This window comes from Aotus nancymaae, unplaced genomic scaffold, assembly GCF_030222135.1.
Source record: "Aotus nancymaae isolate 86718 unplaced genomic scaffold, 86718_ANA_hifiasm-v0.15.2.pri h1tg000108l, whole genome shotgun sequence".
Lineage (NCBI taxonomy): Eukaryota > Metazoa > Chordata > Mammalia > Primates > Aotidae > Aotus > Aotus nancymaae.
Window position 1 is genome coordinate 1626812 of NW_026988523.1, and position 27551 is coordinate 1654362.

At 45.0% G+C, this 27551-nt stretch overlaps 1 protein-coding gene across 3 annotated transcripts in view; it reads left to right on the plus strand.

Moving 5' to 3' along the window:
- Nucleotides 1-4890: 4890 nt before the first annotated feature.
- The window catches only part of LOC105711625 (T-box transcription factor 19), an 89618-nt gene continuing 66957 nt past the window's right edge, over nt 4891-27551 (plus strand). The window contains exons 1-8 of one of the 3 annotated variants that reach the window (XM_021668023.2): nt 4891-5007; nt 10041-10127; nt 10350-10435; nt 13729-13810; nt 15298-15333; nt 15421-15479; nt 17738-17767; nt 20487-27149. In XM_021668023.2, the coding sequence (XP_021523698.1) occupies nt 4945-5007; nt 10041-10127; nt 10350-10435; nt 13729-13810; nt 15298-15333; nt 15421-15479; nt 17738-17767; nt 20487-20526 (483 nt within the window). In that variant the 5' untranslated portion in view covers nt 4891-4944 and the 3' untranslated portion in view covers nt 20527-27149. Of the gene's footprint in view, nt 5008-10040; nt 10128-10349; nt 10436-13728; nt 13811-15297; nt 15334-15420; nt 15480-17737; nt 17768-20486; nt 27150-27551 lie in introns of those variants that run through there. The other 2 variants (XM_064370652.1, XM_064370653.1) reach the window with 2 other exon arrangements.

Genomic DNA, 27551 nt, shown 5'->3' on the forward strand with positions numbered 1-27551 from the left:
AGTGATGGAAATGATACCCAATTAAGAGAGTAACAGAAAATCAACTAACTTTAGTAGAGGTAGCCAGAGTTCCGCTTCTGAAGAAGATGTGGAAAAAACCTCAAGAGTCTGTCAGTCCCATTTTAACAAGGAGAAAAGGCTGGGTCCTCTATAAAATTAAAGCTTTTCTTAAGCATATCAAAGAACTGAAATTACAAGGGAAATAAACCAAATCCCGAAGAGTGATAAGCCTGCAAGGAGAGATGGGCCATACAGACTCTAGCCTTGGGAAGAACCCAAGAGAAAGAGATGGCCCTTATATAAGCAGGTAAGAAAACATTAGCAATAATTTTAACATATTCTTAAAGTCTTCATGTGGGCTAGCATACCACTTTGAAATAGCCAAGAATCTCAAATAAGGGAACTTCATACACATTCACAAGTTCTTTCCCAGGGCCTACAGCAGGACTCAAGAAAAACTGGAAGCAGGGCAGGGAACCAGAAAGTCTCAGTAGGTGGTTTAAGCAAACAGAAGGTAGTTGGCTGCCATGAAAGGCTGCCTACTTTCAAGCTCCTCTCTTGAATGATGCAATAGTCTTAGGCTACTGTAGGGAGGAGCAACAATCCATATCATTCCCAGGGCTCAGGCAGAAATTCATTGATTTGGGGTAGAAATGTACACAAAACCCATCTGCTTTTGGGAGAGAGGTAGGAAATAGTCTGCCTTCAGGACACAGGAAAACAATATTACTGCTAGAGGAGTAGAAGCAAAAATTGACCTTGGAGGAGGGGCAGAAAATCTGGGCCCAGGATGCCACATGGATAACAAAAAGAGGTCTACTCTTAGTGGGGAATGGGCATGAAATTGTTGCACAAGACCAACAATAGATTTGAAACAGATTTTGACTACTATTGGGAAACGGTGCAGGAATGTTGAGAAAGCCACATCCCTGAGGGCCAGTCACACAAAGCCTGCCTAAGACTGAGGCTAGCCAAGGACAAACTCCTGTCTTTGCTGTGAGCCTAATACTAAGTAACGAGGAATGCCAGTCTGTTGTTGAGGACTCAGCAAAAATGTAAATATAGATTCTCTCTGTGGTGTAGGCATACAGGGATCCCTGAAAATTGAGGGTGGAACTCAGAAAAGTCCTGTACTCCAGGTGCACTGTAAGTATAAGGTAGTAGCGGTCAACCACTGGAAGAACGTGAAGCCTGCAGTATACTGAAGATGGTAACCACATCAACACAACCCAAACGCCTACAAACTGGTGTCTACATTGACACAATTTCCAAACTAATGGTCTCTGTGTTAGTCTATTTTGCATTGCTATAAAGGAACACCTAAGACTGGATAATTTATAGACAAGAGGTTTATTTTGGCTCATGCTTCTGCAGATTTTACAAGAAGCATGGTGCCAGCATTTGCTTCTGGTTAGACCTCAGGAAGTTTTTACTTATGGCAGAAGGAAAGGGGAGCTGATGTGTCACGTGACAAGAGCAGGAGCAAGAGAGACGTCAAGTTCTTTTATTTATATTTTTTATTTTATTTATTTAGTTTTTGAGACAGAGTCTCTGTTGCCCAAGCTGGAATGCAGTGGCATGATCTCAGCTCACTGCAACCTCCGCCTCCTGGGTTCAAGCAATTCTCCTGTCTCAGCCTCCTGAGTATCTGGGGTTACAAGCATGTGCCACCAAGCCCAGCTAATTTTTGTATTTTTAATAGAGACCAGGTTTCACCATGTTGACCGGGCTGGTCTTGAACTCCTGACCTCAAGTGCTCCACCAATTGGCATCTGGAATTGTGAATCCTTTCCAGAAAGTTTTCAACTGACTTTGCTGAGATCCATGAGAGGAGTCACTGTCTATGGCAGCTATAGCCCTGTGAAATGTACTTCTTAAGAAATAACACTTGAGAGTTTGAGACCAGCCTGACCAACACAAAGCAATCTAAGGGCTTGGAGAGATACAAGGCTGGTGGTGTGTATCTGAATGATTTTCTCTAAACCTAGGGTTTTCAACCAAGGGTCCATAGTCATGGTGGAACTCCTGGCATATATAACACCCCTGGTAGTGTGGGCCACTTTTCTGCACAGGGGCAGGTGGAGACAGGCTGCACGACAATCATACTCTCAAAAGGGTCTGTGATGCCAAAATAGAACAAGAGGCACTGTCGTGATTGGTTCAGCTAGGGCTTCTATTTCACTTATTTACTTCATGTGGAAGACTGAAGAAAAGGCAAGAATACCCACTGGAAGTAGAGGGGAGGCCTGGCTGCCCCTACAAATATCCACAGAGTGGCACAACACTGATGGTCCTTCAAAGATATCTTCTGGGGACCATTTTTCAGTTAGCCACACTGCGTGACAACAAATGAGACAGACTTATGTTTACAAAGATCCTTCAAGGGATGGTGTGGCACAATCAGAAAGAACCTTCTGAAGACTTTTACTAACTTCCTCATTCTTCTGTGTTTAATGACTACTTAATACTCTCGTGAATGAATGTACCATAATTTATTCAAGCACTTCCCTCATTCATGGACTTTTAAGTTGTTTCCAATCGTTTTCTATTAAAAACAATGTTACAATGAATCACCTTGTAATGGTCCAATTGCACAACGTGCAAATATACCTGTAGCTAAACCAGGAGCCCATATTCTGGGTTCAGACTCAGATACATTGGGGAAAGATAAGAGTGGATGGATGCCTGTTACATTTTACAACAGATAATAGATTGTGAAATATATACTGAGCACTGTTCTAAGCATTTTTGAAATGGCTTTATTGCAATAGAATTTAAATGCCATATAATTAAAGCATACAATTCAATGGTTTTTAGTATAGTCAGAGTTTGCATGCAACCATTACCACCATCTAATTCCAGAACATTTAAATCACCCCATTAGTCTCTTACTACCATTTCCCCTCCTCTACCCCTCGGCAACCATTAATCTACTTTCTGTTTTGCCTGTTCTAGACATTTACTATAAATGAAATCATACAATATATGGTCTTTTGTGTCTAGCTTCTGTGAAAGGAAAATATCTTGGGCCCCCCAAATTTCTAAGCTAAAGGGAAAATTCAAGCTGGGAACTGCTTAGGGCAAATCTGCCTCCCATTCTATTCAAAGTTATCCCTGTGTTCACTGAGATAAATGCGTATCTGATTGCCTTCCTTTGGAAAGGCTAATCAAAAACTCAAAAGAATGCAACCTTTGTCTCTCACCTATCTGCAACCTGGACACGCCCTCCCCGCTTGAGTCTTCCTGCCTTTGCCTACAGTGTCCTGCCTTTCCAGAGAAAACCAATGCACTTCTTACATATATTGATCGATGTCTCATGTCTCTCTGAAATGTGTAAAACCAAGCTGTGCCCCAGCCTCCTTGGGCACATGTCATCAGGACTTCCTGAGGCTGTGTCCCAGGCGCTCGTCCTCAACCTTGGCAAAATAAACTTCCTAATTTAACTGAGACTTGTCTCAAATTTTCGGGGTCTACCATTTCTTTCACTTAATACAATGTTTTCAAGGTTCATCCATGTTGTAGCATGTGTCGGTGCTCCATTCTTTTTTATTGTGTGAGTATGTCACATTTTATTTACCATTCATCAGCTGACGGCCATTTGGATTGTTTCCACTCTGTTGCCCAGGCTATAGAGTGCAGCGCTTACTGCCCTGAGATGTGGCTTACTGCAGCCTTGACCTCCTGAGTCCAAGCCATTCTTCTCAGCCTTGCAAGTAGTTTGGACTACAGGGGCCCGCCACCATGCCTGGATAATTTTTAAAACTATTTTGCAGAGATGAGGTCTCCCTATGTTGCCCAGGTTGGTCTAGAACTCCTGGGCTCAAGCCATTTTCCCAAAGTGCTGGGAATACAGACATGGCCATCATGCCCACTCTATTTTTAGTTTTTCTGAGGTCAGTAAAACAAACTATTGTACAAACAGTTTAACAACAGTCTTTTATTCCTTTCCACATTCCTTCAGTCAGTTTTTTTTTTTTGAGACAGAGTCTCACTCTGCTCTGTCGCCCAAGCTGGAGTGCAGTATCCTGATCATAGTTCACTACAGCCTGGAACTCCTTGGCTCGTGAACCTCCTGCCTCAGCCTCCTGAGTAGCTGGGTTTACAGGCATGCCCCACAACACTAGGCTAATGCCTTGAGTGACTGAAAAAAAAACAAAAAAACCAACAACTCTTGGCCGGGCGCCGTGGCTCATGCCTGTAATCCCAGCATTTTGGGAGGCCGAGGCAGGCCGATCACCTGAGGTCACGAGTTGGAGACCAGCCTGACCAACATGGAGCAACTCCGTCTCTGCCAAAAATACAAAATTAGCCGGGCGTGGTGGCACGTGCCTGTAATCCCAGCTACTCGGGAGTCTGAGGCCAGAGAATCGCTTGAACCCGGGAGGCGGAGGTTGCGGTGAGCTGAGATCGCACCACGTCACTCCAGCCTGGGCAACAAGAGCGAAACTCCATCTCAAAAAAACAAAAACAAAAACAAAAAACTTTTCCAGTGTAAGCACGATCGCAATATGGATGAACCACAGCCTTTGTTCCCGCCTGCACGAGGCTTCTTCGCCGTCTTTGTTACTCCAGAGCCTGGCACGTGGTAGACGCTCAGCGTTTGTTGCCTGGAGCAACAGGCAACAGGGCGAGGAAGCGCGGCCCGTTCCGGTTTGGAACACAGCACCGGACGCCGAATTAGTGCTTGGCGGCGCCTGGTGGACTTCAATCCCAGCCCCTCCGGCCTGGCCCGCCTCCCGGGACCAAAACACACCCGCGAGGGCCGGCGCGAGGGAGGCGGGCGTCGGCGCGGGGCATGCCGGGCGCCCCCAGGTGGGCAGGTGCCTGGGCGGGGCGCGCCGCGGTCGGCGTCCTGGCGGCTGCGGCGCACCCGGAAGAGCCGGCAACTTAGCGAGCGCAACAGGCTGCCGCGGAGGGGCCGGAGCCGGCGGGGACTGGGCCGCGATGGACAAGCTGAAGAAGGTGCTGAGCGGGCAGGACACGGAGGACCGGAGCGGCCTGTCCGAGGTGAGTGAGCCCGGGAACTCGGGCCTCTCTCGCCGCGCTCCCGCCCTGCGTTCCTGGCCCGGGCCCGGGCAGCCTGCTGGGACTTCCAGGAATTTCTGGACGGCAGCTCTGCCCCTTCTCCTCCTCTTCTCCTGCAGGGCTCCGCACTGGGCGTTCGGCCGCGGCGTCCTTTCCTTCTGCCCCGCGCCCCTTCCTTCCGCCCATCCTCCCGACAGGGGGCCGGGCAGGAGGAAATCCCCGGACTGACCTGCGAGTGGGAGGGCAGGTGTCCCGGCGGTCGGCCCCAGCCCTACCAGCCGGGGAATGCGCTTTAGGGCCGGGCAGGGCTGGAGGAAGGAGCCCTTGCTGGGCGGGTCGGGGCGCTGGACCGGGGCTGGGGTGTTGGGGTGGCGGTCCCCACCTTGCAACGAGGTTGGTAACCGCGACCTGAGCCCTGCCTTGGTTTTCTGCCCGGTTTAGTTGTAGAGTGTGACACTCCCACCCGGCCCTGTGCACATCGCCTTGTGATTGTAAAACTGCCTCCACCCTATGAGGGCAGGGATCACGTCTTGTGTCTCTGTGTCCACACTGCCCACACCTAGACTCTAGACACCCAGCGCCTCAGGAGACTGCCTGCGTGTTGATTTGTTTTATTAGGAAACATTTTTTTTTTTTTTTTTGGAGACGGAGTCTCACTGTCGCCCAGGCTGGAGTGCAGCTGCGCTATCTCGGCTCACTGCAGCCTCCACCTCCCAGGTTCAAGCGATTCTCCCACCTCAGTCTCCCAAGTAGCTGGGATTACAGCCACCTGCCACCAAGCCCGGCTAATTTTTGTATTTTTACTAGACACGAGGGTTTCACCATGTTGGCCAGCTGGTCTCGAACTCCTGACCTCAAGTGATCCGGCCCGCCTCGGCCTCCCAAAGTACTGGGATCACAGGTGTGAGCCATCGCGCCCGGCCTATTAGAAAAGTTTTGATAGTGCTGAAACCTGGCCGCTAATGTCCTACGTTGTAGAACCACACAGAATGATGCATTTCTATTTCGGATGCTTTTGTCTTTTGTTTTCCTTTTCAGATGACAAAATAACGTTTCTCTTCACTTTTTGGAGTATTCTTTAGCCTCCGGTCCATACCCTCCGTGAAATGCGGGTATTGAAGAAGATGATATGGCCTCTTTCAACTGGAAACTGGAGTTTTCCCTCTCACTTTAATCAGTGTTTCTTCTGGGTTTCTCAGCAAGCTGCTCTCACCCTCATTTGTGGTTGCTGATTTTATTGTTTTGTTTTGTGCGATATTGGTAATTATACTTTCTGCATCACATCTCAGAATGTAAAAAAACACATCTCAGGGAGTAATGCTAAGGGATCAAATGTTGGAGGCACTGAGGTTTAACTTTTTGACATTTCAGAACAAGTCGGTGGTTTCTTTTTCATTTGTTGCCTTTATTAATTGGTCAAGGCCCAGGATTAATTTCACGGGTTCTTTTTTCTTTATTTCTAGCCTCTATTATGAATCTCAAGTGGAACCTCAGACTGGGCCTAAGAAAGGTCTGACTTGTAGGTTGCTAACTCTTGCTATTTAAAGCTTTATTTCCATTGACTGTCAACAAGCCTTTATGAACAGTTGGTGCTTAAGAGGAGATACTTTCTCTCCCTGCAGACTCTTGGGAGGTGGAGTGTTGACAGTGGGATGATGCGGATATTATTGTCTCAAAAATCATCATGAAGTTGTGGGCCCCGGCTAGTGAAGTTTGCAAACAGCAATGCAGAGCTTGTTTTTAACCTAAAATGGTGAATGCCTGTGTTGGGTATTATGAGAAGGGCTTTAATGTGTTATGCTCAGGCACCTGTTGGATCTGTTTTAAAAAGAATAGGTGCTTCATTCTTGTTCTAAAATTCTTCGGTCAGCTTCCTCTTTCTGAGTGAAATTTCTGTTTATAATCCATTGTATGGCGCTTCCAGAGTCTGGAATTCCTGGGAAATGTTTTGTTGCCGACTGACTTCATCTTCCGGGCTTTTTTGACTTAGTTTTTACTGATTAGGTCAGAACCTCCCTTAAAATATTGGTACTGATTTGATTGTCTCACATTTTTCATGGTTTGGGTGCTGGCAAAACTGGTGGATTCTGTGAGGAAATTGCTGTTTTGTGTAGTTAGTTGAATTATTAGGTGCCCTTAAAAATCTCTTTAAGAGGTCACTAGAAGAGAGTGCTTTTTAAAGTTTTTATTCCTTTAATGCAAACCATAGAGGTATGACTAGTTCTATTTCTTCTACGTCTCCTAGGTAGTTATAAAATTTTCATGGCAGCATCTAATTATAGCCTCATGGTGAATTTTCTGATTGATACCTTGTCTTCGTTAATACAGCTTAAGTCTTTAGTTTCACTGGACTTTTTTCTGAAAGTATAGGTTTTATGTTTTTTATAAAGGATTCTAGGGACAAGAAAGGTGTGAATAGTATCTGATTTTAAAGTGTGGAAATGAAGCAGTATTCCTTTCTCACCTTCTGGTCACCAATCCTGTTTTTCTGAACAATTCTTAGTTTTACTTCTTGGCAAGAGCCCCTCTTCTCTCCCCATCCCAGAGTGAAAGGGACCTTTGTGAGTAACTGCCGGTCAGACTGCTTGAGAGCACATTGCCTGCAAATTCTATCCAGGTGCTATTATAGCTACTCTAATTTCCAAAAAAGTACGCTAGCACAGCTTCCAGCAGTCATGCATTTACAGACATTTTATGAGTTTGTTTTCATAATTTGGCAAAAAGAAGTGTTTTGCTTTCACTGAGTCCAGTTAGAAGAAGTGGAACAACAGCTTCCTCCTTCCCTGACCAAGTGTGCTTGTAAAAGAACTTGCAGCTACATGTAATGGAAAAATCCAGTGGTGAAATGCGCCCCCACCCCTTCCATTTTGGCCAACAGTAACATTTGGATGGATTGAGCTTGAGAGACTTGGATGTGGAGTGTCACTTTCCTTTCTGAAGGTAGAAACCAGAGACACATTTTTGGCTGAACTGCTTCCTGTTGCCAGTGATTTTAATTTTTATGAGGGCTGGAATCTCACTGTTCTGTTGAGGTTACTTAGCAATCTAATGTCAAAGCCAATTCAAATTTCATTCTTAACCTTATGGTGGAAAGGTCGAATCTTTTAAAATATCCTTGTTGATGCCATGCAGTGCTCAGGGAACCATCCAGTCCAGTCCCACTACCGCTGTTCTTCCTGTGAACAAGCCAGTCCAATGCTACCACCGCTCTTCTTCCTCCGACCAAGCCAGGCCCGTCTAGTACCACTCGTCTTCCTGTGAATAAGCCAGGCCGATCCTACTACCGCTCTTTTCTTCCTATGTGCAGCTTGTTCTTTTTTTCACCTTGGCAGGGTAAGTTCTTCGGTTCTTGCATGAGTAGGAAGAGTGGTAGCTTCTCATTTTGTTCTGTCCTTGGTGGGAGGTTAAATGGTTTAGTCAGAAGTAGCCTGACTAGATTGTCTGGGAACGTGTGAAGCCTGCTCCCAGAGCATCATCACGTGGCTCATTTTGGAGTCCAAGGGGGTTTGGGAAAGCAGACTCCTCCAGGAGAGGTTTACCTCCGTGCAGAACGAGGTGGCTGATCTGTCAGTTCTGCTGCCTGTTACCGTCCATAATTTGTGCTTTCTGCGCAGGGTCATTAGCCCAGTTCCATTATATATGAATGTATAACCTGACCTAAATACCTTTCTCCTGAGTGGAGATTAAGATTTAGCAATACGTGCCACACCTTGGGGGAGCCTCTAGTCCTTTTCAAGCTTCTGGTTTGACGGGAACTCAGGAGACAGGGTTGAAAACTGATCCCTCAGATGGAGATAGTCAAGGCTGACGGAGTTGCCGGTCTAGTGACCCTTGACTCTCAGCCAGGTGGAAACAATGGCATAGACAACTTTGACCACATTGCTGGATGGAGACTGTGTGAGCAGACATGGCCTGGCTGCCCCGTGTGGTGTTGGTCTCTCATTGGCAGCTGTCTTGTCCAGCTGTGCCCATTTGCATCAGACTAGCAGGGTTGCCCATGCAGACACTTGGTTGTCTTTTTTTTTCGAGACAGAGTTACACTCTTGTTGCCCAGGCTGGAGTACAATGGCATGATCTTGGCTCACTATAACCTCCACGTCCCAGGTTCAAGCAATTCTCCTACCTCAGCCTCCCAAGTAGCTGGGATTATAGGCATGCATCACCACACCTGGCAAATTTTTTGTATTTTTAGTAGAGATAGGGTTTCACCATGTTGGTCAGGCTGGTCTCAAACTCCTGACCTCAGGTGATGCGCCCGCCTCAGCCTCCCAAAGTGTTGGGATTACAGGCGTGAGCCACTGCGCCCAGCTGTCATGTTTGACATGAGAAAATAACTATTGGGAGCTACTCACAGGCTCTCCTGTTTCAGTCGTTTTTTTGGAACTCCTGGCTTCTCCTGAACTTTGCTCCAGGGAGGAATCAGTAACGATGGCAAAGAATCAGGATGAGCAGGAGAGTAATTAATTAACCAGGATCTGTCTCACACTTGGAAGCTGGCTGATGCCAGCACCCTGTAAGTACAACATCTGAACCAAGAGTGAGTAACGTGGGTGAGAGTTGATGTAGGAGAGGATGACCAGTGGACCAGCTGCTTGACTGCCATCCCTTCATCTTTTCCTTATTTCCTGGGACCCTGTCTGGTGGAGCTCATGCCTTTCCATTTGTGGTCCTCACCTTGCCTGGGCTGTGGGAAGGCTTTGGGCTACTCTAGGATTGCCTGTCTTGCCTTCTTGTTTGTGAAATGGGTTGTGCTTGAGGCAGGGAGTTTCTACCTCTGAAGATGTTCAGCTGGAGACACAGCTGTCAGCTGCTGGAGAGGAGATTCCTGTCTGCATAATAGCTTTACAACTCTGATGAGGTCTGGATTCGAAGACTTACATTGCCTGAGTGTGTAGGATTCTGTGCTTCTTGCCTTCTCTAATACAACTTGACACTTTCTAGATTTAATTATATGCTTGCTTTGTTTTTAGTAAATGTGTGTGTATATGTAATTTTTTTTTCTTTTACAATTTTAGGTTGTTGAGGCATCTTCGTTAAGCTGGGGTACCAGGATAAAAGGCTTCATTGCGTGTTTTGCTATAGGAATTCTCTGCTCACTGCTGGTAAGATTTCTCCCCCTCCCCTGTCTTTTCCTCCCACTCGTCTTTGCTATGTATTCCCCCTTTTGCCCATCTCCTTTCCCCTTTTGCTCTTCACTAAAATGCATGGATGAGAGAAGAGGGGAATAAGAGAGGTGGGGCCGGAAATGGACTTCTCGGGGCTTCTGTGAGCTCTGCTGGGTGGGAGGGGTTGCTTATGTGCAAACACTGTGCTTTAAATTCCAGGGTACTTTTCTGCTGTGGGTGCCCAGGAAGGGACTACACCTCTTCGCAGTGTTTTATACCTTTGGTAACATCGCATCAATTGGGAGGTAACTGTTTTTTTAAAATCCAGTCTTAGCCAGTCATTAGATGGGAAAATGGATATTGGTTGTATTTGAGGGAGGTAAAAGAGGATGCTTCAGTAGTTGTCAGGGATTTGGAGAGAAACAGAATATCTCACATTCATCTTATTATTTCAAAACATTTTATATCTTAGTGTGTCTTTGAAACACCTGGGAGAAAGCAGTAAATAATAGTTGCCATTGTGGGATTTTACATATACAGGAACTGTGGCACAGAGCAGTTGAATGATTTCAGGGTTTACGACACATTCCTCCTGCTTGCTGTATTCTTATTACTGCCAGAGATTAAGCTGATGATTTTCAAAGGGCTCATCACTCCAGTGGCCATACGGGAAACTGATTCTACTTAGTGTCAGACCTTCCCAGACCTGAGTGGCAGCTCATGGGGGCAGGGAATGTAAGCGCTTCCTGTGGGTTGTGGATGCACAGACTTTCCAGGTCGTGCTCATTCACACTGATGCTTCAGTCACACTGGCACCAACAGCTCCACCCTCTCCAGCTGGGAGCACTGGCCTGGCCTCTACCTGAGTGACCTGCAGGAACCTGAACTCGGGCATCTGCTTTCCCCTTTTTCCCTTCCCTTGTGTCTCTGTAAATGGCTTCAGAGTCCTGGTGGTCCAAGCCTCCCCTCCGTGATTCCTCACCAGGGTTTGATGTATACCTGTCTTCCTGGCTCCTCCCTCTGTGTCCTCATGGCTGTTTGTGCTTCACCGACTGAATTGCATGCTCAGTGGGTAAGCATTGATCACACTCTGTGCTGGGCTCAGCTTGGTCCCTGCCAGGCAGACAGACACATACTTCACGACATAACAGGATATGGAAAGAGGTGCTCAAAGGGGGACAGCTGACACGACCTCCGTCAGGAAGGGTTTCCTAGAGAAGGTGATATCTGAGCTGGTCTTAGCTTTGGCCTGAGTCACCCCTTATCTGAACAAGATGCCTCTGCTGGGTCTCTCTGTCTCCTCCGTTGCCCCTCTCCAGGCCATTTTCGACTGCGTTGTGGAGCCATTCATTTGTAGCCCTGTTTTCTCTGTACAGATGAAGTCTAAACTTCTCAACACGCATACAGGCAAGCCTCTTTGAGATCTGGCTTCACCGTGGTCCCACTCCCTACCCAGTGTGCTTCCCAGCCAGGCTGAACTTCTTGCATTTCCCAAAATGTTGTTGTGCCCTTGTTAGGTTGTTTTCTCTGCCTGGAATGCTGCCCTAGCTGTGCTTCCCCTGGTTTGGTAGATACTTGTTTGTTTGTTAAGACCTGGCTCAAAAGCCACCTCTTCAGTTTTTCCTGATCACCACCTCCTCTCCAGAATTGATGACCTCTTCCTATGGGCTCTCAGTATCCCACCTATGATTATGTGCCAATGCAGGTAGCATTTTATTACACGTGCTTGTTAGGTCCGTAAGCCACTTGATAAGGGCTGCACGTGTATCTTACTTGTCCCCATTTGTACCCAAACTTAGCTTTGTGTTTGGCTGGAAATGGGGGATGTTAATTAAATGATCGAGTGTATGATTCTGGCCACCTACTTAAAGCTTAATTTATTAGCGCTGATGACACTAAAATGCTGACCCTTAGAGATGTCTGTCGTTGCCTCTAAAGCTCTCTCCAGTACTAACTTTTGCGGGGGGTGTTGTTTTGGGCAGACTGTTGTTATAATGTATAGTCTAGACTGAGCATAAGAACATGGATGTGTTGCTTAGTCCAAAGAGCTCTTTAGCAAATCCCAATGGACTGGATTCTTCATAGTACCGAGTAGGGAAATAATAAAGGGGACAAATTGTTATTTTCAGGGTATACTTGGGAGTTTGTGGCTTTGCCTGTAGACTGTTAGGGTTTGTGTATATGCTATGTTTAATTTTTAGGACTAGCCTTGACTTGCTTCTTATTCGCTGTAGGTTAAAGAAGTGTTCTCTTACCTGGGACACTTGAGATGAGGGTGAAGCCTTGAATTCAAGTTGCAACTTAATGGCACTTCAAAGAGAGGAAGACTTATTGGCTGGGTGTGGTGGCTCACGCCTGTAGTCCTAGCACTTTGGGAGGCTGAGGCGGGCGGATCACCTCAGGTCGGGAGTTTGAGACCAGCCAGGCCAACGTGGTAAAACCCCATCTCTACTAAAAATACAAAAATTAGCCAGGCATGGTGGCATGGGCCTGTAATCCTAGCTACTTGGAAGGCTAAGGCAGGAGAATCACTTGAACCCGGGAGGCAGAGGTTGCAGTGAGCTAAGATCATGCCACTGCACTCCAGCCTGGGTGACAGAGTGAGACTCTATCTCAAAAAAAAAAAAAAGAGGAAGACTTATTTTTAAAAATTTTAATTTTCGTTGCATACTCAGTAGCTAATATCGTCTGCTAGTTGGCTTGTATTAAACACTAGCTATAATGAGCTCCCACTGGAGTGACACCTCAGGAGTCAGGAAGCATGTTAGGCATGACAGTCTGCTTCGTGTATGGTTACTCTTGCTAGCCGTCTGTCAAGTTCATTCATACGGAAAGCACGCTTGGGATGTCTTTTTCCATCCGAGTACTAACCAGGCTTGACCCTGCTTAGCTTCTGAGATCAGATGCGATCCAGCACGTTCAGGGCGGTGTGGCCGGAGACTGCTGGGGATGTCTTTTAGAGCTTTGGAATTCAATAAATGGAGAGTGGAATGCCAGCTCTTTGGTAGCTGTGTGATTTTCTCATCTCTAAAATGATTTTAATACCTAACTCACAAAGTTGTTGAGAAGAAATGCAGTAATATATGTAATATCTGGCATTTAGCAAACATTCAACAAGTAACAGATGATATCATCATCATTAGAATTATTTGAAGATTATGAAAGAAGATGAAATGCTCTGCATTTTAACATAACCTACCTAAGCCTGTAAGATACGGTTTTTCTTTAAATTTCCTGAGCCTTGTTTGTTTCCACGAGAAGGTTGTCAGGTAGGCAAGGTGGCACCTCTCAAGGAGAAGGCTTATCTAACCTAGTGGTATGGTACAATTCTACAGTCACACCCTGGGTCTATCATTTCCTGCCGGCGTGGCCTTGGGTAAGTAACTCTCTGGGCTTTGGTGTGGTAATTGTTCCTACTCTATAGGTTGGTTATGATGGATTAAGTGAGAATAATGCACAAAAGGCCCTTCAGCACAGTGCCTGCCACAGAATAAGAGCTTTTCAAATGTTAGCTGCTATTGCCACAGAAGTCCTGGGGAGGCGACTCCGTGTGCCTAGCGCAGTTCTGTTCTGAACGGCTTGTGTGTTTGCCTTTTAGTACCATCTTCCTCATGGGACCACTGAAACAGCTGAAGCGAATGTTCGAGCCTACACGTTTGATTGCAACTATCATGGTGCTGGTAAGGTCTGCTTTTTAGCTGGACTTCTCAAATGGGAGTTTTTATTTCTGTTGTATAGGATTTTTTTCCTTGTAAACCTAAGGACCTCTTCTCCCTTTCCTTTCAGCTTGACTCACTACCTTATTCCTATAACCATGTAGTAGAAGGGACCCTCGACTTTACCTAATACCACGATGCCCTCCTCCCCTACTTTGTGTTTCAGTGGGTGTCAAGGTGCTAGCAGTTCTGAAAAGCACCTCTAGAGGGCATTGCTTGTCAGACTAGCCAGAGTGGTATGGGGTAGTAAGGGAGCTTCGACACCTTCCTGGTGACTGTCGAAGCCACACACAGGCCAGGGCTTAGAGGGAATAACTCAGAAACACAGGACTCATTCTCTAGGGTGGGTGTCCAGTCTTATAGGATAGGCTCTTTATTCCTCTTATCTGACTAGGGGACTTATTACTGTTTTTCATCAGTCTCCCTGAAGTGGGAGTGGCCTCCTTATAGCCTGTCAACCTTGTGCCCTGCTCTGACAACACTGTCTTCAGCTTTGTTATATCATCCTGTCCCACTGACCGCAAATGCCTCTCGTTTTTGGCCCATTCTCTTGCCTGTGGTTGTCAAAATCATTCCAGACCTGCATTCTCTGGTCCGGAATATAACCATTCCAGAATATAACTCTGCAATGTAACGATTGCAACATTTGGAACTTGATGAACATACTTTTATTTTTAGTTTCATTTATGTAATCTCATTTGTTCCTTAAGTTCTCAAAAGCTGTGACATTTGCTATTTATTTTGTGTCCTTTCACAGTGTTGGGCTCAATGCTGGATGCAGAGAATGTTTAGGACATATTTGAGTAGTTACTGTTGCAGGAGGATGGAGAGGAAAGGTGTGGCTGACTGCTCTAGCACCAGTGGTCCTTGGCCAACCCCAGATGTCCGAGGCCTGGACAAGTCTCCTGTAGAAAGAGCTTTCTAAGAATGGCCTTAGGGAAAGTGTTAGGTGACATGTAAACAAATAACTGGCATGCTGACCGTGAGATTGATATCTCATGTTAACCTTGGGCCTCGCCTCTGCTTTCTGCTGTAGACACTAGCATTTGACAGGAGTTAAAGTAGAGAGATTTGTGTTAAGCTTACTTTGGTGCATTTGAACGAAAAGATGGATGGATGGATGAATGGGTGGGCCTGAAATGTGATTTGTTTGCTAGGCAGAGGTTCTGGGAAAACTTGAAAGTAAAAGAACATCTTTCTCTTTTTAATCCATGTGGATCTCGATTGGCTAGTTTGATTTCATGGAGATGTTTAACTATTCTGCCAAACATGGATGCTGAGGTGGGTTCCCTGCTTTGAGATGAAGGATGCATTTGGGATGCTGTGAGAATCACAGACCCTGATTACCGCAGCCTAAGAAGTATTGTACCTTTGTCGAGAATAACAAGTTTTGAGGATTTTTTTTTCTGCCATGTTATCATTGTCATTAATTAATGTTTTCTTTCTCCTAGTTGTGTTTTGCACTTACCCTGTGTTCTGCCTTTTGGGTAAGTGCATATTTTAATTTTTCTTAATCATTTTGGCTTTTGCCCGTTGTCTCACACTGTCCTATAACCATATCATTATTTTTCCAGTGGCACAACAAGGGACTTGCGCTGATCTTCTGCATTTTGCAGTCTTTGGCATTGACATGGTAAGTAACCTTTTAAACAGTCCTCTCCCACGTAACCCACTGACTAATGTAGCTGAAGGAGATAAAATTCCCGTGTCGCAGGTGGGAGAATTAAGAAAACACAGAAGCTCTTTAATTTAAGGATTCTCAGTGACGAAAGTGAAGTCGGGCTACAGAGCGAATGCCCATCGCCCCAGCCCACTGCCAATAGATGGCATTAGTGGTCCTGAGTGGTCACAGCTTGTTCGCCTGCTGTGGCATTCTCGCTGAACTAATGGTTGATTTTTTTAAGACGTTACAAATATTATTAAACCACTTATATCCAGTAAGTGCAAGGACAATAACAGTATTGTAAGTGATGGTAAAAAGGCTTGTGAGTCACATAAAGGTGAACAAAAAAGGAAAGTGGTAAGAAAAAGAATGAGTGTTACATATGTGATAGGATGAATCATTTAACAGAAGGACAAAGAGTGAATTATTAGCAGGAGATGAGGAACAGTCACTGACGAAATGGAAAAACTTGTGTCTGTGGGCTGAAGGATCAGCATATGTGCTTAGAGGCCTGTTGGCTTTTGGTAATTCAGCTGAAGAGTAGGAAATTGTAACTCTAGAGCCAAGACTAGTAAAAGGGCTGCTGGAGACATTTTGTGAAGCCATTAATGGGGCTTTAGGTTCATGGCCCTTTAGAGCCTGTACAACATCAGAGTGAGAGGGGTGGTGACACAGGTGGAATCTGTAGGTTCCAAGACATTCCTGTGGTGTTTTCAAAGTTTATCAAGGGATGGTACCTGCCAGAACAGTTTTAGTATAGATGTGACTCACCTATTTTTGAGAAAAAAAATGTTTGCTATAAAGCAAAGAAAAGAGGATTGTAAACATTTTAAAGTTCCCAAGAATTAGTTAACTCCTGTTTGGTGGAAATGAATCTTGAAACTGTAATCTTTAACTCCCATCCCTCCCTCTAGCAATTTTGGACTTTTGAATAAATATAGTTTCAAAATTGCCTTTTGGAGTCTGTACATGGTAAATGTAAGATTTGGAGAAGGGTGGTAGTGTGATTTTTTTTTTAATGACATGCACATTTGATTGGTAGACTGTTTATATTTTGATTTTCTTCTAGGGCAGAAATTGGTACCCATATACACACACCTTGCTTTGCTTATAGACTGATTTTGTAGCCAGTTTCAAAGGTTCATCATTCATATGGGCTCAGATGAATGGTGATATTCCCTTTAACACCAACACATTCTGACTGTGTTTGCTTTTCTAAGGGCTGACCAACTTACAGTCTGTCTGACACACAGTCACTGGTTCTTTAGAGTTCTGGAGCCTCTTCCTTGTACAGTTCGCTTCTAAGAGACAGGGCTGACCTGACTGGGATTTACCAAGATACCTTTAGACGCACTACCTTCTTACCCATAGAGTAGCGGTCACATTTCTTTGTTTTCTTCTTTCCTGTTCTCTTTTCTCTTCTTTTAAAATTAATAGGAACGAGCAGAAAATTTATCCCAATTGGGAAGAAGTTAAATTCTGTTTAGAATGTGTAAAATATTAGGAGTTCAACTGTGCCAAGTGTGGGTGGCTCACACTGTAATTTCCAACACTTTGAGGAGCTGAGGTGGGAGGATTGCTTGAAGCCAGGAGTTCGAGACTAGCCTGGGCAACATAGCAAGTCCTGATCTCTGCAAAAAAAATAAAAATAAAAATAAAATAAAATAAGAATTAGCCATGCATGGTGGTACATACTTGTAGTCCCAGCAACTATGGAGGCTGAGGCAGAGGGACTACTTGAGCCTAGAAGTTCAAGGCTGCAGTGAGCTGTGATTGAGCCACTGTATTCCAGCAGCCTAGGTGACAGAGCACGACCCTGTCTCAAAAAAAAAAAGCTCAGCTATTCTGGGTTTTATTTGATATTTTTTCAGAATAGAGCTGCTGTGCCTTCTGGGTATCGGGAATCTGCCTGTTTTAGGCGATTGCTGCTAGCTCAAGATTATAGCAGTACTGCAGTGAGGCTTAGGTCATAGGGGTTGTCTCCACATGAACCTTCTGCCCTCCTTCTGTGGCTACCTGTCTGTACATCATGGCATAGTGTGTGTGTCTGGGTGCACGTGTACATGCACAGGCGTGGGCCTTTGTGTGCACATGTTCACCCCCCAGGCCGTGGATGGGAGAGGGTCTGGATAAATCACTGCAGGTGCTCTTACAGCTCAGAAGCCCATTCCGCTGGATAATCTACGCCCTTCATCTCATCTGACCCTTTGTTCCGTTTTTCATTATAGGTATAGCCTTTCCTTCATACCATTTGCAAGGTAAGACTGTATTTGGAAATACGATTTCTGTCATTCATTTTAATTTACAGTGTGCTTTCAGAGAGTACATCTTGTTTTATTTATCTTTGCTGAAATCTTTTGAGCCAAATAGACAAATATTATACATCTCATTTATAGATTAGTAAGTTAAAGGTCACCCCACCACCCACTCTAATTATACAACTAATGATGGATGTTTACCCAGGTACACCAATTTCTGATGCTGTGAACATTCTGCTCTCATATATGGTGCATATATGCACATTATTACTCTTTTAACCTGTAGCTTTGAGTAGCGTTTTCTTTTATAAAGGTGAATATCACTTTAATCACTAAGATATGGAGGGATCTCAATTTGTGCTTGTTTTCTTGCAGTATCCCACTGATGGGAAAGTTTCACAAGAGTTTAAAAGACAGAATAAGGAGTACCAGGGCTTCCTAACTAGCAGTGTGACCTCGAGCAGCTCCCTTGACCCCTCTGGCCTCAAAGCATTGATAAGTAGACTGAGTTGGTCTAGATCACCTCCAGAGGCCTCTTTTAGTTCTGAAATCCTAATACTCCAAACCTCTTTAAGCATGTTTAATGATGGACCTTTCAAAATTAGCCGCATGATCTTTGCCTCTGACTTTGTTCTAGTGCAACTATTTAACTTACTCTTTTTTAAAATAATTACCTGTTAATTAAAAAGCTTTTAAAAAAACTCTACTGAAGAAATGAAAAATTATGCATGACTTGAGAAGGAGGAAGAGCAATCTTATGTCTTACAAATTCCAAGACTGTTACTAACAGTGATTTGAAAGTGCTGAGGAGTCATTGGATGTGAAGTTAACAAGCCTTTCAAGCACAAGACAGCTGGGTGGCTTTGTTGATAGATTCTAGGAGGGTAACAGTTATGAAATACTCCATGCAGACCTGGCTGGTTTTGGGGGGCTGGTGGCTTGTCTGAGAGATTTTTATGTGAAGTAAGCCAGAGTCCATCGTAGCTGAGCATCCAATGAGATATTGATCAACCTGCCAACATTTGAATGTATCTTGGTCCCTGAACCAGCTGCATAATTTGTAGGGCCCAGTGTAAAATAAAAATGTGGGCTGCTTGTTTAAAAATGATTAAGAATTTCAAGATGGCAACATCAAGGCATTGAGCCCAATGTGGATCCTTCTAAGTATGGGGCCTATGCAGTTGCACAGGTCTCATTGGTGAAACTTGCATGGAGTCGTTGGTCAGATCTTCAGGCTTGATCTGGATTGGCATGTATAAAATTTATGTACAAGTGATTAATAGAATGATGGAATTTTATTTGAGATGGTGAGTTTCATGTGCCGAGCAGATGAATTACTCCTATAGTACAGAGAATCACAGCGTTAGGTCCCCACCCTTTTTTTTTTGAGATAGAGATTCACTCTGTGGCCCAGGCTGGAGTGCAGTGGCCCGATCTCAGCTCACTGCAACCTCCAACCTCCTGGGTTCAAGCTATTCTCCTGCCTCAGCCTCTTGAGTAGCTGGGGTTACAGGCACATGCCACCACACCTGGCTAATTTTTTGTATTTTTAGTAGAGATGGAGTTCCACCATGTTGGCCAGGCTGGTGTTGAACTTCTGACCTCAAGTGATCTGCCTGCCTCGGCCTCCCAAAGTGCTGGGGTTACAGGTGTGAGCCACAGCACCCAGCCCCACCCTTGTGTTTATAAGTTCCCTTAGAATAGCTTTTCCCACAGTGTTCCACAGAAATAGTGTTTCTGTGGAAGAAAAGAGTTCTATGATCAAGTACGTTTGAAAAACAGGTGAAGCAAAATTAGGTAGGTTCCTCTTTGCCTGGCTTGCTAGATCCTTCCATATGCTATATGTGCTGCAATGAGGGGGACTTACGTGGCCATAAAACCCTTCCTGTGTAGAGACTCTTTTAGGACTTCAGTGCAGAGTGTATGTCTCAAGAAATGCTGCCCTGGAATCATGTTGATACTAAAATGCAGTGCCTGCTCACGGAATGCATCCATTCACCTCTCCCTCCCTCATGTGACAGCCCAGCGTCTAGTGCAGCACCGTTGAGAACGTGGCACGGAGCTGGGGTATGAGAAGCATAGTGCCACATTGCACAGTGTGGTGTGCTGGTGGAAGTGGAGGTGCCTGCTTGTGTAGAACAGTCATTTCGTGAGCACCAACTCTTCTTGCACGCTCTACACCGAGTTTCAAGGAGTGAGCGCCTGTGATAAGGCTAATACAGTGTATTAATGAGTGCTCAGGAGCCGCAGTGAGCTCACTGTGTTAGGGAGCTCCCGTAAGGTGTCCCTTAAACATTTTCTGCTGCCTACTTAGAATGAAGAAAGGTCCCGGTCAGTATTTGATTTAATGCTGTCAGTGCATTCTGTGATTTTTGGCTGATATTAAAGTGCAGCAGTCCTGACTGATTTCTTAGCGTCTGACAATCTATATTATCTTTTTCTCTGATTATGACGGCTGTTCCCATAATCAGACTGTAGGGTAAGTGGGGACATCCCCTCTTACAGATGAGGAATTTGAATCTCAAACAGGACAAAGAACTTTCCCAGGAGAGTACTACTAATAAATGTTGAAGCTGCAGTTTGATGCTGCGTAGGTCTGACCTTTCAGTCTAGCTGCTTTCTACTCCGCAGCTTCCACTGTGGGTGCCCAGGAAGCTCTAAAGGAGGAGGGCCTTTGGGGTGATGACGTCCCACCATCTTTGTGTCTTTTCTTTCCTAGGGATGCTGTGAAGAAGTGTTTTGCCGTGTGTCTTGCGTAATTCATGGCCAGTTTTGCAAAGCTTTGGAAGGCACTATGGACAGAAGCTGGTGGACAGTTTTGTAAATATCTTCTAAACCTCTGTCTTACAGACATGTGCCTTTTATCCTGCAGCAATGCGTTGCTTGTGATTCGAACATTTGAGGGTTACTTTTGGAAGCAACAAGACATTCTCGAACCTGAATGTCAGTAGCACAGGATGAGAAGTGGGTTCTGTATCTTGTGGAGTGAATCTTCATCGTGTACCTGTTTCCTCTCTGGATGTTATCCCACTGAATTCCCACGAATGCACACTTGTTAAGCAGTAGCAGATAAGCCTTGGGTGCCAGTGATTCCCAGGTGGCACAAAGCAGCCCCATCGGAGATCACAGGGGAGCAACAGTAAGGGACAGAATTTTGGGGTCAACTTGTCCCTCAGCATGGAAACCATCACCTCTGTCCTGCATAGAGTGAGCTTGCTTCTACTCTGGCATCTGAGAACAAATGACTCTGCCTTACACAAGCCCATGGAGAGCCTCACCATGGAGTGAGGTAGATGATAAGCACTTTTTGGTGGTATATGCTGTTTCTGAATCTGAACCTAAGCATTCTTGGTGTTCTGATTCTATGCCTGACTGTGGAATGTATTTTCTGGCATTTGGTGCAGACTCTTTTTCTCTTGGGTTTTATTTCCCGTCCCTCCCTCCTCCTCCCAACATACCTTTCTCTATGACCTCCAGGCACTAGATGGAGAAAGAACAGAGCAGCAGCAGAGAACACCGCTATTTCTTTTTGGACAAGAGCCCATAGGAGGTGAAAAATCCTGCTGCTCTCAGCTGTATTTTTTTTTCTTCATTATTTATAAATGTTTGCTTTTAAACTGATTTTATTTTCCTTTCTTCCCTGGAGCTGGGCCAGGGGAGAGTGGGTGGGAAGGCAGATCCCTGCTGTGCGGCCAGCAGGAAGTAGGCACGCCTGCCCAGTGACCTTTAAATAGTCCCAGTGTTTGCACTTCAGCCTCTGCTGGGGAGGATCCCTTAGACTGCAGGTGGTCTCATATCAGCCTGATGCCTAACCTACAAAGTGCTTTTATGTGCATGATCTTTTCTGGTTCTTAGAGAGTCTTGTGAGGAAGCAGGGATTGTTATCCCACTGTGTAGTCAAGGAAATCAAGGCCCCCGTTAGTTTTTGGATCCACTGAAAGCCACAACGTCAGCCTCCTTCGTGACCCAGTGCTTCCTGGCCTGTCTCTGATTGTGCCTCCTGTAACTGCCTGTGACTGTTTCCCTCATTTTCATCAGCCAAGCGGTCTCCTAGCTGGCCCTCCCTGCCCATCTCTTTTGGAAGCTTCTTTCTGGATCTGCAGCATGTTCACTGTTCCCTTTCAGCTCCTCCTCGTTGCATGATCACCATCAGTGCCCTGTCTTGTCAGCCAGCGTTCCTGGCCCTCCAGGACCTCCAGAGTCACCCGACAAATGACATTTATCTGGATTGCCTTTCTGCTCTTTGCCCATGGCCAACTGGTCCACTAGGGCTCCTCCTCTGTTACCTCTAAACCAAAGGAAGTAGCCTGCTGGTTCTCCCCTTGCTTGTGGCTAATTGCTGAACCTTTCTTTGTTCTATTGTGGCTAAGAACTCTGACTGACTGGTCTCTCCTTTTTTGGTCTTTTTTGAGACAGAGTCTTGCTCTGTCACCCAGGCTGGAGTGCAGTGGCACGATCTTGGCTCACCACAACCTCCGCCTCCTGAGTTCAAGCAATTCTTCTGCCTCAGCCTCTCAAGTAGCTGGGATTACAAGCGTCTGCCACCACGCCTAGCTAATTTTGGTATTTTTAATGGAGACAGGGTTTCACCATGTTGGCCAGGCTGGTCTGGAACTCCTGACCTCAGGTGATCCGCCTGCCTCGGCCTCCCAACATGCTGAGATTACAGGCGTGAGCCACTGCATCCTGTTGGTCTTCTCTTCTGAGGCTGGGGAGGTGTGAACAGGCCTGATGGGGCCAGAGGGAGGAGCTGGTCTTCCCAGGTCTTTTCTAGGCTGTTGAGGGCATCCAGTCATATGCTCAGGTCCCTAACCTGCCCGCAGCCAGGAAAGGAAATTTGATGCTACCCTTCTGGCTTTTGTGGGATTCTTTCACATCCCAGGTGCCTCTTGGAGCCCAGATGTCAGAAGGGCTGTGGTGTCAGAAGGGGCATGGAGGAGGTGAGCAGTGCTTATGGTTCCATTTCTTTAGAACTGGTATGAGGCTTGGCTGAGCTCCAGCAGCTCCAGCAGCTCGCAATAAGACACCTAGAAGGCTGACTCCTCCATGTCCTTCTTTTTTTTTTTTTTTTTGAGACAGAGTCTTGCTCTGTTGCCCAGGCTGGAGTGCGGTGGCACAGTCTCGGCTCACTGTAACCTCTGCCTCCTGGGTTCAAGCGATGATTCTCGAGCCTCAGCCTCCCAAGTAGCTAGAACTATAGGCATGTGCTACCATACCCGGCTAATTTTTGTATTTTTAGTAGAAACGGGGTTTCACCATGTTGGCCAGGCTGGTCTCAAACTCCTGACCTCAAATGGTCCACCTGCCTTGGCCTCCCAAAGTGTTGGGATTATAGGCATGAGCCACCGCGCCCTGCCCCTCCATGTCCTTTTCAATGGCTGGATTGACTTTGTGGGACATGAGGCCAAGGTACCTTTTAAGATGCCACCAGGGCTGTATAGCATAGTAGTAATGAATGTAGGCTTTGAAGTCAGATGCATCTGAGTGTGAGCTGTGGCTAGTCTTATATTAGTTGTGTCATATTGAAAAGTTACATAACCCCTGGTTCCTCAGTTCATCTGTTTGAAAATTGTGGGAATAACAATTCCTCCTGGGTCTTTGCAAGATGTCAGTGAGACATGCAAGTGCTTAGAATAGGGTTCGGCATAAGTAGAGTCTCAGTAGAGTAGGTGTTATTTAATCCCAGAAATAACTGACAGCTTTGGAAAGACAGTGAATGTCTCCGATCATTAATTTACCTAACAGATACTTATCTAGTACTATGTGCTCGGCCCTGTGGACACTGCCATGTTTTTATCTCATTCATATTCACAATGACTGCCCAGTCAATGGTATTGCCTCCATCCTCTGAGAGGGTAAAGGGCCAATCCAGTTGAGGTGTCAGGGAGGGGTTCTTGGCAGGAGATGGATCTTGTAGAAAGGCTTCTGCTTTGCTTTCACTCACGGTCTGGGGCCAGTTTGCTCAGACAGCTCCTGTCAGGACACCCCTGCCTCCCAGGTCTTCCTAAATTCTCCCTTAAGTTGCTTTATTCTTTGGTTGTTTCCCTACTTGTTTTTGTTAGACTGTGGGAGGAAGAGATCCATTTCAAATCTACTAAAACCTGTTACTAAGCAACAGCAGTGGTTAAAAGCAACCTGATGGGTGAGTAAAGAATTAGGGTTCAGACCTGTGGTTAATAATGGTCTCTGTTTCCCTGCTGCCCTGCATTCCTTCCTCTTCAATTCACTGCTGGGTGAAGGAGGGATCGCTGCATTTTGGAAGTTAAGTCAACCAGTAAGGTGACTCTTGCAGATGGGAATGTGGTGCTCAGCCAGCCGTGGGGAAGCACTGTCCGGGCACGATCTGCTCCAGGCTGTTGGCTCCCTGAAGGCTATCTTGGGAGGGGCACTGCCCTTCAGATCAGGAGACGGCTTCCAGTCCCCTCTCCCCCTTCTCCCAGTCCCTCTGAGGCTGCTTGTTGGTCGGGCTGGCTGGCTGTGTACTAACTCACTCCTGTCTCATTATCTGAAAGGCATTCCCGTTTGCAGGATAGGCTCAAAGGGAGCCTTCAGTTCTGCTCCTTTGCATGGCCGTGACTCAGACCCCAGCTCAGGGTAGACACCCTTCTTGTCTCTGGGAAGAGCGAAACATGTCCCAGGTTAGCATTTTCACTGGGTTGATTATCTCAGTTGCTGGATCATCTATGTATCACCCTTGTAGGATGACTTTGAATTATCTGCCTGAGTGCCGCCTCCCTTCCACCCTAATCATGGCATGCTCAGGGAGCCAGAAATAAATCATGAAACGCATTCCAAATAAAATCATTTTTTGGCTGGGTGTGGTGGCTCACACCTGTAATCCCAGCACTTTGGGAAGCTGAGGTGGGTGGATCCCTTGAGACCAGGAGTTCAAGACCAACCTGGCCAACATGATGAAACCCCATCTCTACAAAAAACACACAAAAAAATTAGCTGGTCTAGCTGGCATGTACCTACAATCTCAGCTACTTGGGAGGGAGGCTGAGGCACAAGAATTGTTTGAACCCAGGAGGTGGAAATTGCAGTGAGCTGAGATTGCACCCCTGTACTCCAGCCTAAGCAACAGAGTGAGACTGTCAAAAAAAAAAAAAAAAATCACTTTTTTTTTTTTTTTGGAGATGGAGTTTCAGTTTTGTTACCCAGGCTGCAGTGCAATGGCACGATCTCGGCTCACCACAACCTCCGCCTCCTGGATTCAAGCAATTCTCTCCTGCCTCAGCCTCCCGAGTAGCTGGGACTACAGGCATGTGCCACCATGCCTAGCTAATTTTTGTAAAAAAAAAAAAAAAAGGCCGGGCACGGTGGCTCACGCCTGTAATCCCAGCACTTTGGGAGGCCGAGGCAGGTGGATCATGAGGTCAAGAGATCGAGACCATCCTGGTCAACATGGTGAAACCCCGTCTCTACTAAAAATACAAAAAAATTATCTGGGCACGGTGGCTCGTGCCTGTAATCCCAGCTACTCAGGAGGCTGAGGCAGGAGAATTGCCTGAACCCAGGAGGCGGAGGTTGTGGTTAGCCGAGATCGCGCCATTGCACTCCAGCCTGGGTAACAAGAGCGAAACTCCATCTCAAAAAAAAAAAAAAAAAAAAAAAAAAATCACTTTTTTATACTTCGGTTAAAAAGATAATAAGGGACCATATTTTAAAGTCTGAAGGATCTGGCTTGGCTTCTGCTTTTGATAGCCCTATGAAAGTGACAAGTGTTGCATCATGAGACTTCTGGGATGCATTGGGAAAGTGAAGGGCAGCCTTGTGGCTGTGGATTCTGTTTTCTGTGAGACCGTCTACACCAGGCTTTATCTTCTCTCTGCTCAGATAACTTCTGACTTAGAGTTGACTGTAGGATTATAAATAGTTTAAAATACCTGTTCTTAAAACCTCATTTTCAACATATAGCTTTTTAAGAATCAGTGTTTATCAAAGATACATGAAGCCATTTTCTAGAGTTGTCATAGTTTTTTTTTTTTTTTATTTAAAAATCTTAAGTTTTTTTAGGTAAGCTTAAGATGCCCAGTAGTTTATTTGCAGACGGCATTTTAAAAAAGTGAATAGATGTTAATCTGAAGTTAAATACAGATTTATGTCTGTGTAACTCTTGGTAAGATACAACAAAACCTACAAGTCTAAATTTTTTGGAAATTTCCATTTTAATTGTGTGACTTTACCTTCTGGTTAATGGTGTTGTAGTTAAGAAGCAAGTGTGGTGAAGTTTACTTGATCTTAGTTCACTCAAGAATAGGGTATTTAGTTCCACTTTGGTTGTTTTCACTTCTACCCTAAATTCATAGTCCCTGATACTTAAGCTTTGACCTTGGCTTACCAGTTTTTGTTGCAGCAAGATAACTGGGGAGTAGCAGAGCCTTTGTTAATGTAAATTGACAAAAAATTACATCCTTTTCTATCAGGAGTAGATAAACTGATTATGGGCTTAGAAATGTACAAAATGATTTTCTGTAGATAGGATGATCTGAAGCCATGAGTCCACTAGACAGGAGAAACTTTGCTGTTTAAAATGAAAGGTCGTTTAGGATCTGGAATAACTTGCTAAAAAAATACAATGAAAGTTCAGTTCATAGCATTGTGGCAAACGTTGATGCATAGTCACAACAAAGTAATGCCACTACATTTAATAAACAGCCACAAACAACAGAAGGACCACCAGTCCCTGATATGAGTGGACTGGCTACCTGGACATAACATTCTTGTGAGGCATCCTTAAAGGACAAATTGCAGCTGGTATCGGGGCGAATGTTGCTCTGTGCCTGTTGAATGTCCATGCTACAAGAAGTTATGAGCCTTGTTCTAAGTACAAATGAACCTTGTATTTGTGTCATCTCCTAAGGGAGTGGTATAGTTTACGTTCAATTTTTTGGTCTTTCTGCTGTGAAAGGTGTTTATTTTGGCTCTGTCAATGTGTTTGCTTGACTTAGCAACCCTAAGTAAGGAAAGGAAAAAAACAGCCCTCTGAACTCTGCTCTTTTGCTACTTCTGTTATTTTTGATTGTGAAGTTGGGAGTGAGGACATTCAAAAGCCCGTGTTGAATTTATATGCTTTTAGAATATTGTGCCTGTTTTAAAATGATGAGCTTTTAAAACACTTTGTTTAAACATGAGTCCATTTTTGCAATTGTATAAATACTCATAACTAATTTTGAATGCTACCGATTGTGTAACTGAATTTTTGTATCCAAAAATACATTCTTGAGTACTACTTTTCCTACCTTGAAAATCTATTTCATTTAATATTGTTTTCTTTATGCTAACTTAACTTTAAAAAGAATGTTGCTAAGCTCTCTCTCCGCCATTGCAATTGTTATCTTTTTTGCTTTTTTCTTCAATAAATGATAGCATTATGATCGAACTTTAATAAATCTAGTGTTGTCGCTTATTCATGTCTGTATTTCCAGGAGTCTTTAAGCCACATGAAGATTGTAAGAGTAAACCATATATTTAATTTGAATTCTTAGTGTGTAGCACACATTATAGGCACTTAAAGATGCTTTGGGGGGCCTAACTTGACCTGCAGTCCTCTCCTAAATGCCTTAGGATTTCACATGGGTCTAAGGACAGTTTGGAAGGTTTTTGAAAGGTAAGAAATTTCAAGTGTTTCATTTGGAATATATATATATGTGTGTGTATATATATATATATTTTGACATAGAGTCTCGCTCTGTTGCCCAGGCTGGAGTGCAGTGGTGCAATCTTAGCTCACTGCAACCTCTGTGTCCTGGGTTCAAGCAATTCTCATGCCTCAGCCTCCAAA